The 21,988-nt window shown below is 31.3% G+C and overlaps 2 protein-coding genes across 4 annotated transcripts in view; one reads left to right on the forward strand and one right to left on the reverse strand.

Moving 5' to 3' along the window:
• LOC140447605 (methyl farnesoate epoxidase-like) overlaps positions 1–21,988 on the forward strand; it is a 221,312-nt gene that overhangs the window by 62,812 nt on the left and 136,512 nt on the right. For 2 of the 3 annotated variants that reach the window (XM_072540352.1, XM_072540353.1), the window contains one exon: positions 7,742–10,681. The exons of the other annotated variant lie outside the window; for it this stretch is intronic. In XM_072540352.1, coding sequence (XP_072396453.1) covers positions 7,742–9,901 — 2,160 coding nt within the window. In that variant the 3' untranslated portion in view covers positions 9,902–10,681. Of the gene's footprint in view, positions 1–7,741; positions 10,682–21,988 lie in introns of those variants that run through there. 3 annotated transcript variants of the gene reach the window in all.
• Positions 16,625–21,988, reverse strand: part of LOC140448216 (inactive CLIP domain-containing serine protease A3-like) — a 90,147-nt gene continuing 84,783 nt past the window's right edge. The window contains exon 7 of the mRNA XM_072541324.1: positions 16,625–16,808. Coding sequence (XP_072397425.1) covers positions 16,638–16,808 — 171 coding nt within the window. The 3' untranslated portion in view covers positions 16,625–16,637. The remainder of the gene's footprint in view (positions 16,809–21,988) is intronic.

Below are 21,988 nucleotides of genomic sequence, written 5' to 3' on the forward strand. Positions count from 1 at the left end.
AAGTTTTCATTTATTTCTTCTCCTGTTTCTTGTCGTATATTTTTGTTTCTAAGTTTATTTAAATCTAGTGCCTTTCTGTGTGGTCTTCTAATATTTTTTGGTCTCGCCTCTATCACAGTAACTACCGGGTTATGATCTGAGCCTATATCAGCTCCTGGGTACTTCTTAGTATATTTAACAGCATTATGATACCTCCTTGCTATCATAATGTAGTCTATTTGATTTTTCACTATTTTTTCTTTGGTATGTTGTGATGATGTCCATGTATATAACCGTAGAGAACGTAATTTGAAAAAGGTATTTGTTATTACAAAGTCTTCACTTTGGCAAAATTGAATCAATTGATCTCCTCTGTCATTTCTGTTTCCAAGCCCATATTTTCCTACTTGTTCTCCTACCTTACCTTGACCCACCTTGGCATTAAGATCGCGCATTAATATGTTAATGTATGAAAAAACTGACTTAATAAGTGAAGACAAACAACCTGCAACAAAAAGGTTCAGACCTGACAGTGAATTCGAATAAATGAACCAAATTTTAACTTTTAAACCAATGTATGTAAAGAAAATAAAAAAAGTATAGTTCAATAAACATTGCAAAGTTTAATAAGGCAAGTGATGAAAAAATCGACTTATTTTATCAAAGCAGTAAGGCAGATTAGATTAATATTGTATATCATATTTGTAAGAAAAATAGAATAAAAATCAATATTGTTAATTATAAAAATACAAACAATTATAATTAATATAAGGAATATATAATGTGTAAAAAATTACCTGAAATTTAATTTATAAAATATATAAGTATTATTACATCATTGATATAAAATGAAAAACATATGTTGATTTTCCGAGATTTATGGGGGGTGAAAATTATGTCATCATTATTAATACTGCGACAGACTATTCGAGCAAATTAAAAAAAAGTAAGTATTTAGGGTGAATTTCAAATGGACTCAATTTTTCCGAGTTTTCCCATATTTTCCGGCAAGTGAAAACTATGTAGTTATTCATATTTCGACGAGCTACCCCAGAATAAAAAAAAGAGACTTGCAGCTGCAAAGGAAGCAAAGATAATGTACATTTTTCCTACGTGTTGCAATTTGAAGTTCCGATGCCGAAAAAAAAACGGAGCTGAAATAGATATCCTCTCCACTTTCCTATGTCGATCTTTTGAAAGTACCGTCGTTTCGAAAAATTAGATAAATTTTATAGCTATAAGTTTTAATATAAAGTTTGGATTTTCATTCAAAATTTGTGCAAATTTTACTTCTCAATGTTTATAAACAATGGAGATATGATTTTTTTTAAAATAGTCACTAACTTCGTTCCTATTGGTCATAGAAGGTTTTTTATTTTTTAATGTCAACTTTTTTACCAGCTATCCAATGGTTGTACATACAAGTCTGTAGCTTGAAAAATATAGAAGTTATTACAATTGTTTATAAGTAAAAAACATACCCCTTTTTCAAACGTTTATTTTGTAAATAATTTTGATGCAAACTCAATATGTATTTAACTTCTGAGATAGTCTAAGTCTTAAAGAATTCTATGAAATTTGCTGAATGTGTCTAGCATCATGCATAGGGCAAGCTCAATAGTTTAAATAATTAGCCTCATTGATAAACAAATTAAATAACTTATAAAATATTTGACTGATCGGGGAGAAATTTCGCAGAAATCTAAAAGATGGTAATTCCTTGATGTTTAAATGTATTAATACCATTTTATTTTGTTAATAAAAAAATTAATAAAATTTATAAATTAGTGCAAAAAAACTGCTTTTTTGCAAATATCTCTGTAAATTATTTATCAATTTTAATTAAAAAAACAGGAAAATAAAGATATTCTTGACATAAAAAAATTACATAAATATTGTTTATTTAAAATATAAGGGAAAAAATTTATAGACAAAAAATCAAATCGTGACCATAAATTAATGCTTAAAAAAACGTAAGGTAAAACTAGGAGTATCTTTTCATCTATTCGTCATCTAGTATCCCCCACCTATGTCTTAAAAGCTTCATGATATCTGCGAAACATTTTTCCACCTTTTTTTTTAACCAGACTGGGCTATAAACAAATTATGTAAATTACTGCCTAACATCCTAATCTTTACTACTTCTCTCTAGGTAAAATCGCTTTTAAGGATCAGCAGTTTGAAATCACTTTAAATACTATGACGCACTTTTCACTGGAGTACAAAAATATTCTTTTATCCAACAATCTAAATAAAAATAAATGCAAATTTTACCCTTTGAAAGTCTCATTAACAAATAATAATCAAACATTTGCAGTTGTTCAGACTGGAGAGTTATTCCTAACATCGCCTTTTATAACACAGTCGCTTAAAAAAATTTTTTTTACCTGCAATAAATATGGCTATATCGGGTTTAAGGCGTAGTGAGATGGAGGTAATCTTAGCTACTTAAAATTCATGTTACTGAGATAGATATCCTTAGAACGCAGCTACTTTTTTATTATCTTAGATAGTTATTAGATCGTTAATAAATTTAATACAGGGAGTTATATTAGAGTTATAGCTCGGTCTGGTTAAAAAAAAATTTTCCTACGTGTTTTAATTTGAAGTTACGATCTCGAAAAAAAAAACGGAGCTGAAACAGTTATCCACTTCACTTTTCTCTGTCGATCTTTCGAAAGTATCTTCGTTTCGGGTTGTAAGTCGAAAAATGTGATAAATTTTATAGCTATATAAGTTTCAATATATATTTTAGATTTTCATTAAAAATTTGTGCAAATTTTAGTTCTTAATGTTTATAAACAAAGGAGATATGATTTTTTTAAAAATAGTCTCTAAATTCGTTCCTGTTGGTCATAGAAGGTTTGTTTTGTTAATGTGAGTTTATTTACCGGCTACCAATGGTTGTACGTACAAGTCTATATCTTGAAAAATATAGAAGTTATTACAAATTGGTGGTACGGCGGGAAAAGAAGTATAAGTACAAAAACATTGTTTTGAGTTATTAAAGGTTTTGTATAATTTACTTGCATTTTTTAAATACATAACCACAAAAAAATCTGGTTATTCCATAGAAGTAGACACAATGTGTTTTTTTAATTGTCGTAAAGTAAACATACTATTATTAATATTTTCAAAAAAAAGGATACTTATACTATTTGACACATTTATTTGGAGAAAAAAATACACTTATACTACTGTTCACTATTGCCAGTGGTAAAAAACTTAAACATAATAACAGAATATTGACAAATTAAAATAATATGAATAATAATTTTTGGAAAACAAGCAAGTAGGTAATATTTGAAATAATTTTATTCACTCTGTATCGCCATTGCCCTCTATTGTGTCGGTATTGTATTCTTGGATGGTAAATTCCTATAGAAATCGTGGAAATTTATCAACGTAGGGTAAAAGGTCAATAAGATTTTTTTTCTTTTCTTGACTAATTCTGTTTTCAGACTTGTATGAAAATGGTTAAGTTATATTTTGCGGTAAATTATTACGCAGATATCTAATTTTTTGAAAAGGTGCGCTTTCGTCTAGGATTTTACGAAAGTAGTTTTATATTCTACTATTCCAATATCTTGGGAGTAGCGTAACCATTTTATATCTTTCCAAACAACTTTCTGGCCAGTTTCGTTGACTTTTTTTGGGAAAAGTACTACTTGAAAAGACTTGAAAACTCATAAAATTTTTTGCGATCGATTTCTTTTACAATGAACGGTTTTTTGTTACCGCAAGTCCTGACCAACTGAAACCAGTCTCTTGGATGGTCAATGGAGATTGGATATATTTTTTTAAATTTTTCTATAATAGAGTGATCGGAGTCACACTCCATGTGAGTGTGACCAGGAACCAGAAACTTATGGTTTATGTAAGATATTCCTGGATTTTCTTTCATCACCATAAAAAACATTACTACAAGATGCAAGTTTCTATTCTGTCCCGGACAAGTGTCAGAATACAGTGTGATTTTCTTAATACTATCACTCAAATCTGACTGAGATCTGAGAAATGATTGTAAATACATGATGCTATTTGATTAGCATCACGACCTGCTATTACTTCGTGCCACATGTAACAGAAACACTGCTTATCATCACATCTCATGGTGAAATTGAAAGTCCACAATTGCCGCTTGTAGAATGCTACGGATGTTTTTATATCGGGTGTAGGCAAGCACTGCTGGAGATCGAAAGTGTAAACTAATGTACATGGATCCGTTGCAGATTTTTCTTTATCTCTTCTTTTTGCTTCATAGGCTGCTTCTGCTTCTGTTTAATGAACCTTTAGTTCATCTCGCAACCTCTGTTTATCTTGTTCACTTGAATTTTTTATGACCATGGCGAACTTATCACACGTTGCACAGGTATCCTTATTTGGTTTTTAATTTTTATACCAAGACTTCGAAATTCATTTTCATATATTTTTTGTGATACACTTCTTTCTTTTGATAACCACATCTTATATTCTTCATATATTCTCTTAAGTGTATAGTGGCTTGGTAAATATCTTCTACTTGACTCTTTTCTTGCATAATGACTCTCGTAAGTCGGAATTGAAGTAATATGAGATCTCAATAATTCTATATCTTCTCGAGTGGTTTTATTATATGGTTCTCCTTTTCCTCTCAAACCAGAGCGAACAATGCCAGCAGTAGAAGCATTCTTATTTTTGATTACGTCTGACACAAACATGTTTGTGACATCAAAAGTGGTCATAAAGCACGCCTTACAGATGTTTACATTCTCTCCGTTGATGTGAAGGGAGTACGAATGTGTAATCGTTCGATTTTTATGTTTCTTGCCGTCAACCTGAAAATTACCTGAAATTTAATTTATAAAATATATAAGTATTATTACATCATTGATATAAAATGAAAAAATAATATATGTTGATTTTCCGGGATTTTGCGAGATTTCCGGGGCGGTGAAAATTATGGCCTTATTATTAATACTGCGATAGACTATTCCAGTCAAATTAAAACAAAAGGTAAGTTTTTACGGTGAATTTCAAATGAACTCAATTTTTCCGAGGTTTCCCATATTTCCCGATCAGTGAAAACTATGTAGTTGTTCATATTTCGACGAGCTACCTCAGATTAGAAAAAAGAGGCTTCTAGCTGCAATGGAAGCCGAGATAATGTAAATTTTTCCTACGTGTTTTAATTTGAAATTTCGATCTCGAAAAAAAAACGGAGCTAAAACAGTTATCCCTCCACTTTCCCATGTTGACTTTCGAAAGTACCTTCGTTTCGGGTTGTAAGTCGAAAAATGTGATAAATTTTATAGCTATAAGTTTCAATATATATTTTAGATTTTCATTCAAAATTTGTGCAAATTTTAGTTCTTAATGTTTATAAACAATGGAGATATGATTTTTTTTAAAAATAGTCTCTAAATTCGTTCCTGTTGGTCATAGAAGGTTTGTTTTTTTAATGTGAGGTTATTTACCAGCTACCAATGGTTGTACGTACAAGTCTGTAGCTTGAAAAATATAGAAGTTATTACAAAATTGTTTATATGTAATAAACATACCCCCTTTTCAAACGTTTATTTTGTAAATAATTTCGATCAAAACACATTATGCATTTAAATTGAGATAGTTTAATCATCATCATCATCACGTAGTGGCATTCACCAGTCTCATCTTGATATTTTAAGAGATAGACCTGTCTTTCCAAACTTTAGTTAGGTGACTCATCGCATTTTTTGCCATACCAATACGTCTCCAAACTTCTGCTTCACAGTTACCATCGTTAGTTATACTACACCCGAGATAGACAAAATTCACTACAGTACGACAGTTCACTATCTGGTATTACTGTAACATGTTAGTTAGTTGAATAGTGTGGAATCCGTCGACCACTATTATTTTTGTCTTAGCTTTATTGATTCTCAGACCAACTTTATTGCTTTCGTATCCAACTTTCCGCAGGAGATTAAGCATTTCTTGCCCATTTGCTGCTATACGTGTAGTATCATCAGCAAATCTTAAATTGGAGATTTTCCTACTAGCCACTGTTACTCCACTGTAAAGTCATCCCCTTGACATGTTCACCATCATCATCACCACGTAGCGCTACAACCCTGGGTGGGTCTTGGCTGACTGTACAACTGTTTTCCAATTTGTTCGGTCTTCCATCAACCTAGGGTCAAATGGAATGTTCATTTTCCGGAGATCTGCTTGGATGTTATCTCTCCATCGCATTCTGGGACGTCCGAGTGGTCTTTTGCCTGTGGGAATCTCTTCCCATACCAGTTTTACAAGTCTATCTTTATGCAGTCTGTGCACGTGGCCTGCCCATCTTAGTCGCTTTGATTTAATTTCTTGGACAATATCGGCGTCATTGTAGAGTGTTTTTAATTTGATATTGGTTCTGATCTTATACTGGTTTGTGGTGATGTCATGGCAAGGTCCGAAAATTTTTCTAAGTATTTTTCGTTCAAAGCGTCTGAGCTTTTCTTCGTTTGCTTTGGTCATGGTCCACGTTTCGCATCCGTATGTTATTACAGGTCTGACGATGAATTTATAGATTTTGATCTTTGAACTTTTGATCTATTGATTTTTTGATTTTATGAGCTTATCCAGTGCGAATAGACAGCGGTTTTCAGATTGGATTCTGTCTTTTATTTCTTCAGTAACATCGTTGTCAGCTGTGATTACGGACCCGATACTTAAAACGTTGTACTCTTTCAAAATTGAAGGTGTTGATCGTCACATTTTGTCCTATTCTGTCTCTTCGTGTCGTTCTATTTATACACATATATTTCGTCTTCTCTTCATTAATCTTCAGCCCTACTTCACTTGTTGCTCCTTCCACCTTGTTTAAGATATCTTTCGTGGATAGGATGGAGTCTCCAACGAGATCTATGTCATCTGCATATGCGAGTAATAGCTTGGGACCTTGAACCGATAGCAATTCTGTTTTTATTTCGGCCGACCTCATGGCTTTCTCTAATACAAGGTTAAAAAGTAGTGGAGATAACGCATCACCCTGTTTGAGTCCACTGTTGATTTCAAAGCTGCCAGACAGTTTATTATTTACACGTACTTTAGATATTCCACCCTCCATACAAACTTTGGTCATCCGAATGAGTTTCTTTGGTATTGAGAGCTCCGCCATGGCATTCCATACGAGATAGTTTAAGTCTTTCCTAAATGTTTCTAGCATCATTAATAGAGCAAGTTCCATAATTTAAATACTTAGCCTCAGGGATAAACAAATTAAATTACTTTTAAACTATTTGACCGATCGGAGGGAAATTTCGCACAAATTTAAAAGAGGGTAATTCCTCGATGTTCAAATGTATTAATAACATTATATTTTGTTAATAAAAAAATTAATAAAATTTATAAATTAGTGCAAAAAAACTGCTTTTTTGCAAATATCTCCGTAAATTATTTATCAATTTTAATTTAAAAAACGGTAAAATAAAGATACTCTCGATATAAAAAAAAAATGATATAAATATTGTTTATGTAAAATATAAGGGAAAAAACTTATAGACAAAAAATCAAATTGTGACCATAAATTATTGTTTAAAAAAAACGCAAGGTAAAAATACGAGTACTTTTTCATCTATTCGTCATCTAGTAACCCCCACCTATGTCTTTAAAGCTTCAGATATCTGCGAAAAAATTTGCCGTGAAATTAATGATTTTTGCATAACCAGACTGGGCTATTAATATTAGGTATTTATTAGAAAGTGATTACTTATCTAGTTATTAAGAAAAACTAATTTTGACTATTTTTTAGATGATATACACTGGGAATAATATGGTTATACCAAAAAGAATTCTAAACAATCAAGTATGTGGTTACTGTTTAAAATATCTTTCAGTAGGACCGGTAACAATATCTAATAAATGTCCATTTACTGTTTGTGGTCGAGAAAAATGCGCAGCTTTTCAAAAAAGTAGATATGATTTTCGGCAGCTATCCGTTTATAATAAAATTGCTAAAAATTATTATTTCCACTGTGTTAATCATTATGAAGGATGTACAGAGGTTTTTCCTTTTTCCGAAAATGTCGAAAACCATGAAACTTTATGTACATTTAAGAAAATATATCAATGTTTGATCTGCTTCTTTAAGGGAAATGCTTGTCAGTTGATTCAACATTATAAACAAAACCATCCTGGCAATGTAACTTCTGATGGGGTGTTTCATTTAAAAACAAGTAAAATTTTATTTTATACAGACCATCAACTCATAAAAATAATAATTTCAGTTCAAAATGATAATTTAAAACTATCATTCAAACAACTTACTAGATACAATCCAGTTAAAAAGTATACATTAATATTGTTTCATCCCTCTTCGGATATCGAGTACATTTCAAAAGTTATCGATGTAAACACAAAGTTACAAACCACAATAATAAATTTATATCAATTACAACAATTACTTTCTACATCTGTATTGTTTGGAGCAATAAAAATTTATTGTAAAGATGAGGCAAAAGAATCTACTAATTTCATAAAACCAATGGACGACCCTTATATAAAAATTCTTAAGTATCTTGTAAACTTATTTTTGAGGTCAGAAATTACATGTTGTCACTGCAACAACACGATCAGCTTAAAGACACGTCTGTTATTATGCCCTCAAAGCCACGTGACATGCACTGATTGTATAGATGTTTATTGTGCTATTTGTGAAAATGATTGTTTTTGGATTGATATAGAAAACTTACTTGAAAATTTCAAATTACCCTGTAATTGGAAAAACTGCAATAAACAAATCAAATGTTTAGATTTTCCTTTACACACACAGATATGTTGTAAGAGAGAATACTCTTGCCCAGAACTAGGATGTGAGTTTAAAGGAAATAAAAAGCAACTTAGAGACCATTGGCATTCTACCACACCGTTGTTATTTGGTTCAAAAGTAATCATTGGAATGTGTCAAAGTGTATATTGGATAACAGATTATTTATATGAAATGTTATTTATACATTTTAAAACTGTTGGAAGAGACACGATTTTAGAAGTTGATGAAAAGTTTGCTTGTTTTCCAACTAACTATACACTAGATTTAATGCGCAAAAAAGGAAATGAAAATCATTACAAAAAGTTTATAACACTTGCTCAAAAGGGACCTACTAAAAGTTATAGTTCTTCACTTTTAACAGATTATTCATACAAACTTGTTTTTAAATTGGAGAACCCTGGAATTACAGAAGATATAACAGAAAATAATATATCCATACAAAAAGAAAAAGCAGAATCAGTAATAAAACGTCTTCTAAACGTATTTATGAAAGTCAATTTTAAATGTTCAAATTGCAACACCATCATAAATGACAAATATCACATTTATATTTGTGACTACAGCCATATATACTGCAGTAACTGCTCAGATTATTGTGTTAGATGTACAAGTGATAAAGTTGTGTTCACATCTCTCGAAATACTACTTGAAAATATAAAGTTGTCATGCGATTGGCCAGACTGTACAGAAAAAATCGATTGTTGGAATTTCCTTTCACATAAACAGGTATGTTTAAACAGATTGTATACATTTCCTACTTTAATTCAAGGAATGGATCATTTTTCTGGTACTAAAGAAAAATTTCAAGAAAATTGGCCCAAAAATGGAATAAAACTGACATGTGGTAAAGAGCTAAATTTTGAAATAGAAACACAAGCAGGCCAAATGATGTTCTGGCTAACTTCCTACGTTAATGAGTTACTAGTAGTAATTATTGTTTTTGACAAAAAATTGCGCTTGGAAGTAAAAGAAACATTGGCAATTTTTACAAACAATTACAAAATAGAATTATGTGAGTATAATGGAATTAAAAAACGGTATGACAAAATTGAAGAATTAAAACAGTCTGGAAACAAAAAAATCTCTTTACAACCTCTTAAACTTTCTACCAAATACAGACTAACAATATTCAGAATGACGTAAGAATTCGTGTCAGTATTCATATGACTTATTTTGTAAACGGAACAATTATTGTTGTTTATATAGTTGAAAAACATGAATATATAATATATATATATATATATATATATATATATATATATATATATATATATATAATGTTTATATCTAACCTTACCTTACCTAACCTAACCTAACAGTTATATACATAGACAAATAATACAAATAGACTTAGCGCTGCACTACAGAGGAGTTCCCTAGTGAGGCAGAGTAAACTGACGCAAAGCAGTCCCTGATTCTCTTTCTAATGGGTCCGGTTTGTCGACCACGTGACCTTTTTATTGGTCATTTAGGTCACGTGATCGATAAATCCGGCAAATTAGAAAGAGATGCAGGAACTACTTTGCGTCAATTTTCTTTCTTGCATTTGGGAAACGTGGCGGTATAGCAGCGCTCGGTCTGTTTATATAAAATATGTCTATGGTTATATCCAGTGAGGATGGATGTAAAATTTTTATAAGCTGACCAGAAGATAGTTATACCGTATAAATTTTTATAAGTAAGAAAAATGTGACATTATAAGTGCAAAATCAGAGTGTCATTCTAGTAAATGTGACATTTATTATAAACTTTTAAAAATATCTATAAAAAATTTGTAAGAAAAGTATTGTTTATCGTTAAAACGTATTAAGACTTTTTGACAAACTTTTTTATCTCACCTATTTGTTTTTAACTTTTTTACTAAGAAATTATTGTAGGTATATGTTTTTATCTACTTTAAAACTTAATAAATTTATGACATTTCGTGTTATTTTTTTTGTTTAAAACTGCACTCGTACAAAACTATAGTCAAACCGTAGGTAAGTAGTCTATATAAGTTTTTTTAGCGTTAAAATTGTTACCTACGTAGTAATTAATTCAAAATTTAATTTAATTCTATAGACAAATAAACGGTGCCCAAATGGGCTTCCCACTATCTCCAGTAATTGACAATATCTTTATGGAAGACTTCGAGACCCGAGCACTATCCACATCAATGATGAAACCCACCTATTGGCTACGATATGTTGACGATACATTCGTCATTTGGCTTTATGACAGGGATGCTTTGGTTAATTTTCAAACCTATCTTAATGGTATACATCCTAGTATATAGTTGACGATGAAGGTGGAAACTAATTCATCCCGTTTCTCAACTTTACCATAAAGAAAAACCAATCCCAAATCTGTTTATCGAACACCCACTACTACCAATCGTTACTTGCATGACAACTCTCATCATCCCCCTTCACAAATTAATTCAGTCATTAATACGCTTGTCTCCAGAGCAATACGCCTTTACGATGATGCAAGTATGCCCACTTGTCTCTCTGGTTTAACACAAGCCCTCATCCAAAACGGTTACCGCAAAAATCACATCAATAGGAGCATCCACAGACATCAATCTTCCACTCAATCTCAACCCAAAGACTTAGACCCTCATTATTTGAAAGCTTTTCTTCCTTACATCAAGGGTGTTACTGACAAAATTGACAAAATTCTAAAATCAAGAGGAATAAAGACAATATTTACCCCCAACAAAAACTTTCATCTTTTATCCGACCAATCAAAGACAACATTCCAAATGAACAACAAGGAGTTTATATAATTTCTTGTGCAGGCTGCCACCAATTCTATATCGGTCAATCAAATCGTAGAATCCAAAATAGGATTTATGAACATTCTATCTGTGTTCGCAATTCCGACTCAATTAGAGATCTAGATCAACATCATCTTCATACAGGTCACAAAATTGATTTTGAAATCTTCAGAACCATAGCCCCCATCCGCTTCTATAAACCAAGAATTATACGAGAAGCCATAGAAATTAAAGAAAGCCATAGAAATTGAAAAAAGGTCAAATTGTATCAATTAAAGGGATGACTGCATTTGGTTCCTTTTCTTATCGAGATTGAAAAAGATGTTTTATACTTGGTTGAAATAAAAGGTGCAATTTATATCTCTCCGTTTTGTACTGTGTAGTATTGTTTCTCTCACTTTCGGTGTTCTATTTGTAGTATTGTTTAAAGGGGCACAAAGAATTAGCTAAAAAAAAGTAGTGATCTGTTTCAGAGTTAGATCCTGAAGCATGTTTAAAATTTCTTTAAATTATTCCCCTTAGGAAATTACTTTCACGCCGCCTATATCTATATATTTTGTTAAAAGCCTTAAAAATAACCCAACAGCAACGCGCGAATTGTCACGCTTTTTTTTTAACAATGAAATATTTCGCCAAATGTTTGCTGATCTTTTTAACTTTCATTTGTTAAATAGAAACCTTTCCTAGAAACAAAGAACTCAGCTTCTATTGTCAAATACCCAGTTTACCTTCTAAGAAAAAAGGACATGTTGGTTTTCGGTGAAAGTGTAATTCCTGTCGGGAGAGAGTGGTTAGGTTACAAAAACGACCACACTAGCCTTAACATTTAAATATCATTTTCGCGTGGCACTCTTCGGCCAATACTCCCACTCTTTTTTATCCTTAGCTTGTCTAAGATCGGAATTCGAATTCATTTTCGAGTTGGTTCCTGTAGCAAGAGGTTTGTCTCCATCAAACGGCGGTAAGTGTATTTTAAATTCACCCTTATCTATATATCTTCACACAGTGATTCTGATATTAACTATTTTCTCTTTTGTCAAACAGACGTCTTCCAATTCGAAGAAACGAAGTCACTTCTGTTTGCCTTTCATTCATCTCTACGATATTTCGTCTCTTCATACGTTTCTTCATTCGTCTCTTCATTTATCTCTACTACTTACTACCACCTGTGCTGTTCCTGTCTGGCTGCTTCTCTTTTCGTCTGCCTAAATCAATTTGAGAGATTACAGATTGAAGATTGTAATTCGTTACCGTACCTGCAGTCACAAGTACCTGTTGCGAGGACAACGTGTCAAGTGCTTTTATTGAGAACGTTCTATAAAAGAACGTCACTCCCTGTGTCTACCTGTTGACTGGTGTATTGTGAGTACCTATATTTTTATTGACTTAAGCTCATCTTCGCTATGTAAATCGTAAGAAGTTGATTTACGACTTCAAGTGACTTTGCTATTTATGGTTAACTCTAACCGAATTACTATTATGAGTATAAACTTATGATATAATACATACGTATAAATTACGAACCATTTGTTTTATATTATTGTAGGTTATATTTGTGATAAATTTCATGCATAGATTTGAAGTGATCACGTTCAAAATTTAGTAAATGTTTACGTATTCTCAAGGCATAATAATAATTATTTTTCAAAAAAGATATTTTTTGTTTTTGTTATATTCAATAATAAATTGTGCAATAACTTATCTCGTGATAACTGTTCAGTAAAAATTGTTATAGTGCATTTACTTTACCTACTATACCTCAATATAACTTTGTTGACGAACTATTTGCCTTTTATTTTTTTGTTATGATATAAATTTATATTTTTGTGCATGATATATCTCTTTCAGGCATTTTTATTGATTTATATTATTATTTGTTTTATCATATAACTAGTGTATATGTGTCGAAATATGAAGTGTGTACCGCACAATCATAATACCTTTTCTCTCACGGTTTACTTTATTCTCGCGTGATTATCTTAACTGTACCTTACCTTTCTTGTTATCTTATTCTATATGTCTTAAGGTTTCCCTGTTCCTCTAAAAATATTATCTTCTAACTTCTCGTCCCTCTATCTTTAGTACTTCTCTAACTGATTCTTTATATTTGAGCTGTTTTAAGAGCCCCGACCAAGATACCTCTACCAGACTGAAGCCCGAGCCTAGTACCGTTCTTTGTGTAACCCCTAATATGTCATTAAAGAGGGTAAAATCCTCTTTTCACTCTGCAGTCTTGGCACTTAAATTTTGATTTCTGTCTTATTATTATATGGTCTATAATCGAGTTCTGTTGGATTGAAAGTCGTTCCCAAGTGTATTTATGAATATCTTTATGTTGGAATTGGGTATTCATAAGTTTTAAACCAAAAAGTTGACAGAATTCAATTAAGCTGTGCCCTGAACCCTTTTTAACCATTTCTCCGTGGCCTCCCACCACGTCATCGTCCATTTGAGAACTACTCTGGCATTTAGGTCTCTTAACAGTATTATTTCTTGATGACTTTTTAATTTATCACAAATGTTTGATTACTCTTCATAAAAGGAATCTTGAACTTTTGATAATTAATTGATTTGAATCGTCTGTTGGCGCATAGACTCCAACAATTGTTGTTTCGATGCTGTACAATGTGACAGTTATCGTCATAATTATTTCAGAGATGTACGCATAGTCTTTTATATATTTTTTAACGATTTTTTATAAAAATTGAGACCCCCGATTTAGCGTGTACGTATTTCTCTACTCCTGACCATATATGAATGTAGTCTCAAATCTGTTCATTTCCTTGGCCTTTCTTTTTGGTTTTAGATAGCACTATGATGTCCATTTTTTGCTTCGTCATTTCAGTTAAAATTTCCATTGTCTTGTGAGTCGTGCCTTAAGTGTTCCAAGTAACAATTTTTAAAGTCCTTTTCTTTGCCAGGTGTCGTAGTCGTAAGTTTCCATGCATATTTCGAGGCTTGGCGTTAGAATTTGTATTTAAGAGTTTTTTCATACATACATAATTATATTTTTTCCATTCATTATGGGATGCCATTTTTACTTGGCATTCTCTTTTAATTTAAAAGAATTTTCTAAAAGGGATTTTACACCATTCCATTCTTTTTCACTTGCTTATGTATATACTAGTAAATTTGCCCGTCGCATGCGACGGGGGATCCAATCAATTGTCATCTACAGCTCTTCAATAAATTTTTAAAATAATAAACTTTTTGCATATATGCCAAGTAGATATAAAGTATGATCTGGTGCACTTCTGACCTGACATCATATTTTTTTACTATACCCTGTATATATATATATATATATATATATATATATATATATATATATTTATAGCAGGCTATATACGATATATATGAACTAAACGTCTCACGTCGCTTGATTTTATGTGTCATGTACTCCAAGTAGATATAAAGTATGATGTGGTGCACTTCTAACCTGACATTTTTTACTATACCTTATATATACATATATATATATATATATAAGGTATAGTAAATATATATATATATATATATATATATATATATATATATATAAGGTATAGTAAATATATATATATATATATATATATATATATTTATATATTGATGGCACGCTATATACAATATATATGTACTAAACGTCTCACGTCGTTTGATTTGATGTGTCATATGCTATTAATAGCTAACTATGCTAGTTTTTTATTTTTGTAATCAGTCAGTTGCCCTTTTCAGGTCAATAAAACGAATTTACCTTATGCTTTATATATAAAGCAAATATGTCTATTATCATCTATAGTGTCATGTGATATGTCGTATGTCGCTATACGTTCAATAATAACTAAGACTCTGTGTAGTTCCCTTTCGGTAGTCTCTTTGTTTGTTTTTTCTATCTAAATATATTCGTTATATCTTCCCCTTTTATTTGATATGTCGCATGTCGGGATTCGATCAGTTATTTATTTTATACTAAGCCTAGGCCTACTGTATGTCAATAAATCAAAATTTGTCTTATGGTAAATCTATTTTTATCCATAGTGCCCTATATCTCACATGCCGCTATACATTCATTAATAATGAAGATACTGTGTAGTGCCCTTTTAGTAGTTGCCTTGTTTGTTTTTTTGCCATGATAGGATTCGATTAGTTGTATTTTTGAATAAAGCTTTGAATATTTTTGAATAGAGACCTTCTTTAGGTCAATAAATAAAAATTTGTCTTACAGTAAATCTATTTTTATCTGTAGTTTTCTATGATACCTCGTATATCACTATACATCACATTTTGACCTCAAGGCCACTGTCTTTTCTCGTTCGGCGTGGTACCTAAATTTCTGGTCGCATTTCATCGACAGTGACTGAGAAGCTTAAGAGTGGTAACTTCATTATATATATTTTTTTTAATATCTATAATTCAATTTTATTAATGTTACCTAAAGTTAAAATCAAATTTAAATAATAATATACTGTTGGAAGTGCATCATATGATCTTTTTGGTTCTCTGTAAATTAATGTTTTTTACTTAAGTTTTTTCACATATTTTTTATATACATGTACCATTACCACATGTCCTTTGCTGTGCTAAGTTGAGTTAATTTGTAAACTGTATTCAGTTCAATTAATTGTCTATACAACATAATATTTAATGTCCATTATCATAAGCTTCTTTACACATTTTATATCTTTGACTGCTACATATCTTTTTAAGGTAACCCACTTATAATAACTTTTCCATGGTTGTTTTGTTTTTCATATTATTCTTTTAGATGAACTGATAATGCTTCTTGATTAAGAAGCGAAACGTCTTCAATAAATAGATGAAGTAGCCACCTTCTTTGTCTTTTATTTCTCCACTTTGACCGAAAAACCCACCACTCTTCGAGTGTTCCTTAGTTTATATTGGATTGACGGTCGTACTCCTGTTCTCGATATATATATATATATATATATATATATATATATATATATATATATATATATATATATATATATATATATATATATATATATATATATATATATATATATATATATTCAACTAAATAAATCGAAACATAACAATTAAAAAAGTCATATAAATCTATAAAAAATTAATCTAATATATACAATAAGGTGTATTCAATTGAGAATTCTGCCTTAATCAACCAGCTGGTGTTGTCATTTGACTTTGAATCCAAGTAGTGTAATTGGAAACGCTCACATATACTCCGTAAACTCCTGTCTGGCCGCAATTTTTACCCCATATAACTAATCCAGCTATATTATGAGCTCCTGTTGTAGAAGGACACACCAAAGGTGAACCGCCATCTTGCTGTAAAAAAAATATAATTTATAGTTATTCCTGCTATATAGCATGAGAGCATGGAAAATAAAAGTCGGTACAATGCGGATACTGAAATTCTTTGAGATGTAAGTATTTTGTTTCATGCTAATATGGATGAACTACGTTAGAACCAAAAGCAGAAAAAGTTATAAGGCAATTGGACGGATAGAGAATTTCAGGAATAGTAAAAAAAAATAAAAAATATTTTTTTCGGACACGTTTTTTGGCACGAGATATGACACTTCCTGGTTCTGGTAATAGAAGGAAAGATTGAGGGCAGGCGAGGCTCTGGTAGATGTAGATTACGTAGCTAAGAAATATTAAAATATAGACTAACTTAGGCTTCTAGTCACCAAGAAGAACGCCCCGAGATGGGAAGCGATTGCAACAGTCAAGAAGAAGAAAATCGTAATATGTAACTCAGCTATACCAAGAGAGTTTTAAGACTTTCTTCATTTTTATGTAAAAAATGTTTCAATTATAAAGTTTTAATTTTTAACTTCAAGTTTTAATTTAAGAACAACATCTTCTTCTTCTTCTTCCTTCTTGTGTGTAGGCTTCAAAGCCTGTTTCTTCATCAATATTAGCCTCCTAAATTGTTTAAATTGTCGCACCATCTTTTTCTTGATCTGCCAATACTTCTTCGTCCATTTGGTGACTTATCTCGTGTTATTCGTATTACCCTATACTCTGTCATTCTACTAATGTGTTCGTTCCACTACTGTTTCCGTTTTTTCACCCATCCATTTATGTCTTCTATATTGCATGCTCTTCTTGTTTTCGCTTCTCTCCCTATCCAACAGATTTTTCCCTGATATTCGTCGGAGTATTTTTATCTCTGTTGTTTCCAGTAGTCGTCTCGTTTTAGATGTGTCAGGTATTGTCCCCGCCGTGTATGTTAATATAGGTCTAATTGCTGCTTTATAGATTCTTGTTTTTGTGTCTTGTCTTAGGTGTTTGTTCTTCCAAATTGTGTAATTAAGAGATCCCGCCGCTTTACTTGCTTTTAAGCTTTATTGTCGTACTTCTTCAACATCTCCGTAACTAGTTATATCTATTCCCCTGATATCTAAACCTTGCTTCCTGCTTTATTATCTTTCCATCAATTTCGATTTTACATCGTAGTGGATATTTAGATGTTGTCATACATGGTTTTTTCTGCTGATATTATCATATTGTATTTCTTGGTTGTTGTATTGAAGATGTGTGTTAATCGTTCGAGTTCGTTTTCTGTCTCGGCGATTAATAACAACAACATAAAATATAATACTAAAACAGTTTACGGTATCCTTCTCAATCTAGTAACGACAATGAAAAATAAATTATAGATAATCGATGAGATAATCTGATATATTAAATACAAATGAAATAAACTAAAGAAAACTGGGTAATTTTCGAATTACATGAAGCGGAGAGCCTACATGATCTGTATGACGATGTGAGCTATCAAAGAAAGATTAAATAAATTACCGGTATCACAAAGAAAGCACCTACATTATACGAAATATGAGAGAAAGGTGATCTTGGATCTCGTAAAGCTATGCAGCGTATACAAAAGATATGCTCAATTGTTATTTGAAGACTAGAGAGAGAGACTAGAAAACCTGTCAACTAAGAATAGTCTAGTTCAGAAATTCTCTGATCTGATGTTCAACAAGTTCTAAGAGCAATAAAGAATTAAAATAGTCCAGGTCATCATAATGTGCATATCGAAGATCTTAAAATAGTTAAAGCTAAACATCTTACATATTTGTTTAACCTAATATAGAATGATATAGGTCAAATTTCAACTGACTGGTTAAAAACCACTTTTGCAGCAGAAAAATATCCTACACATCCTAAAGACCGTAGTGACTATCAACTCATAAGTTTTATAAGCAAAGCTCTAAAGTTTTTCTTTTAGTCATACACTCTCGAATATACTTTAAATAACGAAGCGACACAATTTGGTCAACTCAAATATGTTTTTGTATGTTTCAGAAGTGTTGGGTATAGTAGTCAACACTACGGTGAGATGTGTACTACTACACCCAACTATACCCAATACTAATTACAAACCAAATAATTTATTAAACATAATATGTTTATATAGAGGAGTGACCTATATTTATTTTTAATTTTTAATTTAATTTTGTGTGACAATTAAAAAAGTCTAATATTGCTGACTGAATAATGTTATTGTTCTATGCCAACAAAAAGAAGAAGTGATTAAGACAGGTGCTGTTTCGATAGGTGACAGTTGAAACAACACATGACTTAATTCAATTTCTTGTCAAAAATGCCGGCCACATGGTTATAATAAAATAACTTTAAATATTGAATAAAGGCCTGATTTGCCACTTTTCCTACAGTTGGGAGATGCGTTTGGTTTGTTTTTAAAAATATATGTATGTCCATGTCAATTTTATTATACACTAAGAGATAGTGTCGACATTAAGGTAAGATTAAAACAACATCTTTAATTATGATACTGTAAAGAATGTTTTTCCATTACAGGAAGTTCTGATGAAGCCCAAAATTATGTGGCGAAAGCTTGACTTTTAATAAAAGACACTCACTTAGAAGCACCCGTTTTTTATTGCTTCCTTAGTATTGGGTCGTTCACGGTTACCTTCAACCGTCTGTGTTTACCAGTAACCCGTTACTGTCTTTGACTTTCTTTACATAAATATATATATATTGTTATGATATGCAAAATCGAGAAAAATATTGGGTTGATTAAAATATTTCAAAGTTCAAAAACATTAAAATAATTCAGATAAGTAGGATAATAAACAACAAACATTTCGAAGAAGGAAAGTTATTAAATTCTTGGATTACCTGTACTAAACAAAATGTAAGCTATACATAAATTATTTCTTTGTTATACTTGAGTGACCCGCATAATTTTAAGTGAAGACAATTGAAGCGGGTTTTCCAAATACATTAATGCAGTGATTAAAGATAATAGAAGAGATTTTAGAAAGAGGTTTTTGTTAGTTTTTAAGAATTATAGAAAAATATTATTTGTAAATAAGTTTTAGGAAATCTTATAATTATAGGTAAAAATTTGTTTGTTATCGAAATGAAAAAATGGGGGAATTGTGACGAGTTTTGATTGGCGGAGATTGAAAAAGGTGGGATAGGTATGTAGGAATGAAAGTGTAGCTAGATTTAGGAGAGAGAAAAGATAATCAGTAGGTTTTCCAAGTCTGTAAGACGAACAGTGATTGTTCTTTGGCGGTTCCCGAGAAGTAGCAAGCAGTAGTGTTGAATGTTAGTGAGTTTTTGTGGAGTTAGTGTATCTGACAGAAGCTGAAGCAGCAAAATATTGTAAGTCATATTTTTACTTATATTCCAAGAGTCACTGTTCAGGCCAACGAGAGATTCAGTTTATCGTAAAGAGAAGATATTCCAAGGGTCATTTTTCACTCGGGCCAACGAGAGATTCAGTTTATCGAGAGGAGAAAGGCTATCATAATTTGAATGATTTGTGCTTTTGAAGGAGATCATTAAGGACGATATACTTGCAACAATCTGTTGTAAGATTGCTGATTACATAGGGAGCGGTTGAGAGGAGATAATATAGTCTACAAGGAACAAGGATTTGGACCACTCATCATCAGAGAGAGCTATTTTTGTTTTCTGCAGTTTTTTTCTTTTATTGATAACACAATTTTTACACTTAATTTAGAAAGGATATAAATATTTTGATTAGGAGAGTTAGAATAGTTTGGGAATTTGAGATTTCAATTAATATTGTTTGTACCATTAATTTTGATTGTTCACGTACGTAGAACAAAATTTTGAGAATCATTATATGAGATTTGTTTATTGAAAACTTTTGAGTGTGAATTATTTCATTATATTTATTTCAATATATAGTGTTAGATCATATGTGTTTTTTATTATTCCGGTATTCTTTGGACCTTACCTTTCACATGTAATAGCATAGATATTGAAGCACGAATTTAACCCTGAGATAAAAGAATTAAAAATTGTGATAGAGTCATAATCATATCATTTAAATAATTTTAATTAATAAAAAAATTAATTAGCTAATTATTGCTTGGCGCACCAAGACTTTGAATATCACAATAACTGGCTTCCAAAACGTGGGGCTTGAAAATATCGCAGCTTTACATTTGAAGGAAGGGAAAGAGATCTGGAATAAGTACAGGTGATCCAGAGATAAAAACATATAACATTGAGGGAATTTGAATTTGAAAGTATTTTGACAATTTTTCCAGGGAATATAAATTTGATTTATTGATTGATCGTAGTTAGTGGATATTTACTGCTATTGAATTAGTTGATTTTATTTTCTTTACCAATCGTACATTTGATATTTATTTTGAATTATTTGAATTTTACTGATTGCATATTTGATATTTGTCGTGAAAATTTAATACATTTGGGGAGAAATATTGTCGTGTTCTGAAACATATAGAGTGTTGTAAAATTTCACATTTGGCGGGGACAAAAACAGTAACGAAAAGAAACAACATGTCGACCACAAGGAGTCAAAGCAAAATGCAAGAAAGGAAGGAGGATAACAGAGAAGAGGAAACAATTGTTGAAGAAGGATCGGATAATGAAGGAAATGTTACAATAGTTGAGGAGAAAAAAGAATTATCAGGAATAGAGAAATTATTAGCAATGATGCAAATACAGACACAAACAATGAATGAAACATCAAAGAAAATGGATAGAAATCAACAAGAAACAAAACAAACAATGGAAGAAAACCAACGGGAAACAAGACAAGAAATAGAACTAAATAACAGGAATATAGAGCAGCGTTTGGAAAACTATGAACAAGAAATTAAAGGATGTGTTGAGGGGATAAAGAAAGAACTGATACAACAGATAGAAGAAATAACCATAAAGAATGCAAAACAAGAGACAGAGATAAAAGATATCCAAAATACGATGAAGGAAATAAAGATTGTCCAGAAAAAGGAATTAGAACAGTTAGAAGAAAAATTTGAAATGGCGCTACAAGAAGACAGGAAGGAAGTAGAAAGAAGATTAAAGCAAAATGAAAAACAAATGGCAGAAATTGAACTAAGAGGGGTAGAGAGAAAAGAAGTTATCATCCATGGAACAAGCGAGGCGAAAATACAATTTGGCGGGGATATTCGGAAAACACACCCAGTACCGTTTGTTAAAAATCTGAAAACCAAATT

The sequence above is a fragment of the Diabrotica undecimpunctata genome, chromosome 8, assembly GCF_040954645.1.
Source record: "Diabrotica undecimpunctata isolate CICGRU chromosome 8, icDiaUnde3, whole genome shotgun sequence".
Lineage (NCBI taxonomy): Eukaryota > Metazoa > Arthropoda > Insecta > Coleoptera > Chrysomelidae > Diabrotica > Diabrotica undecimpunctata.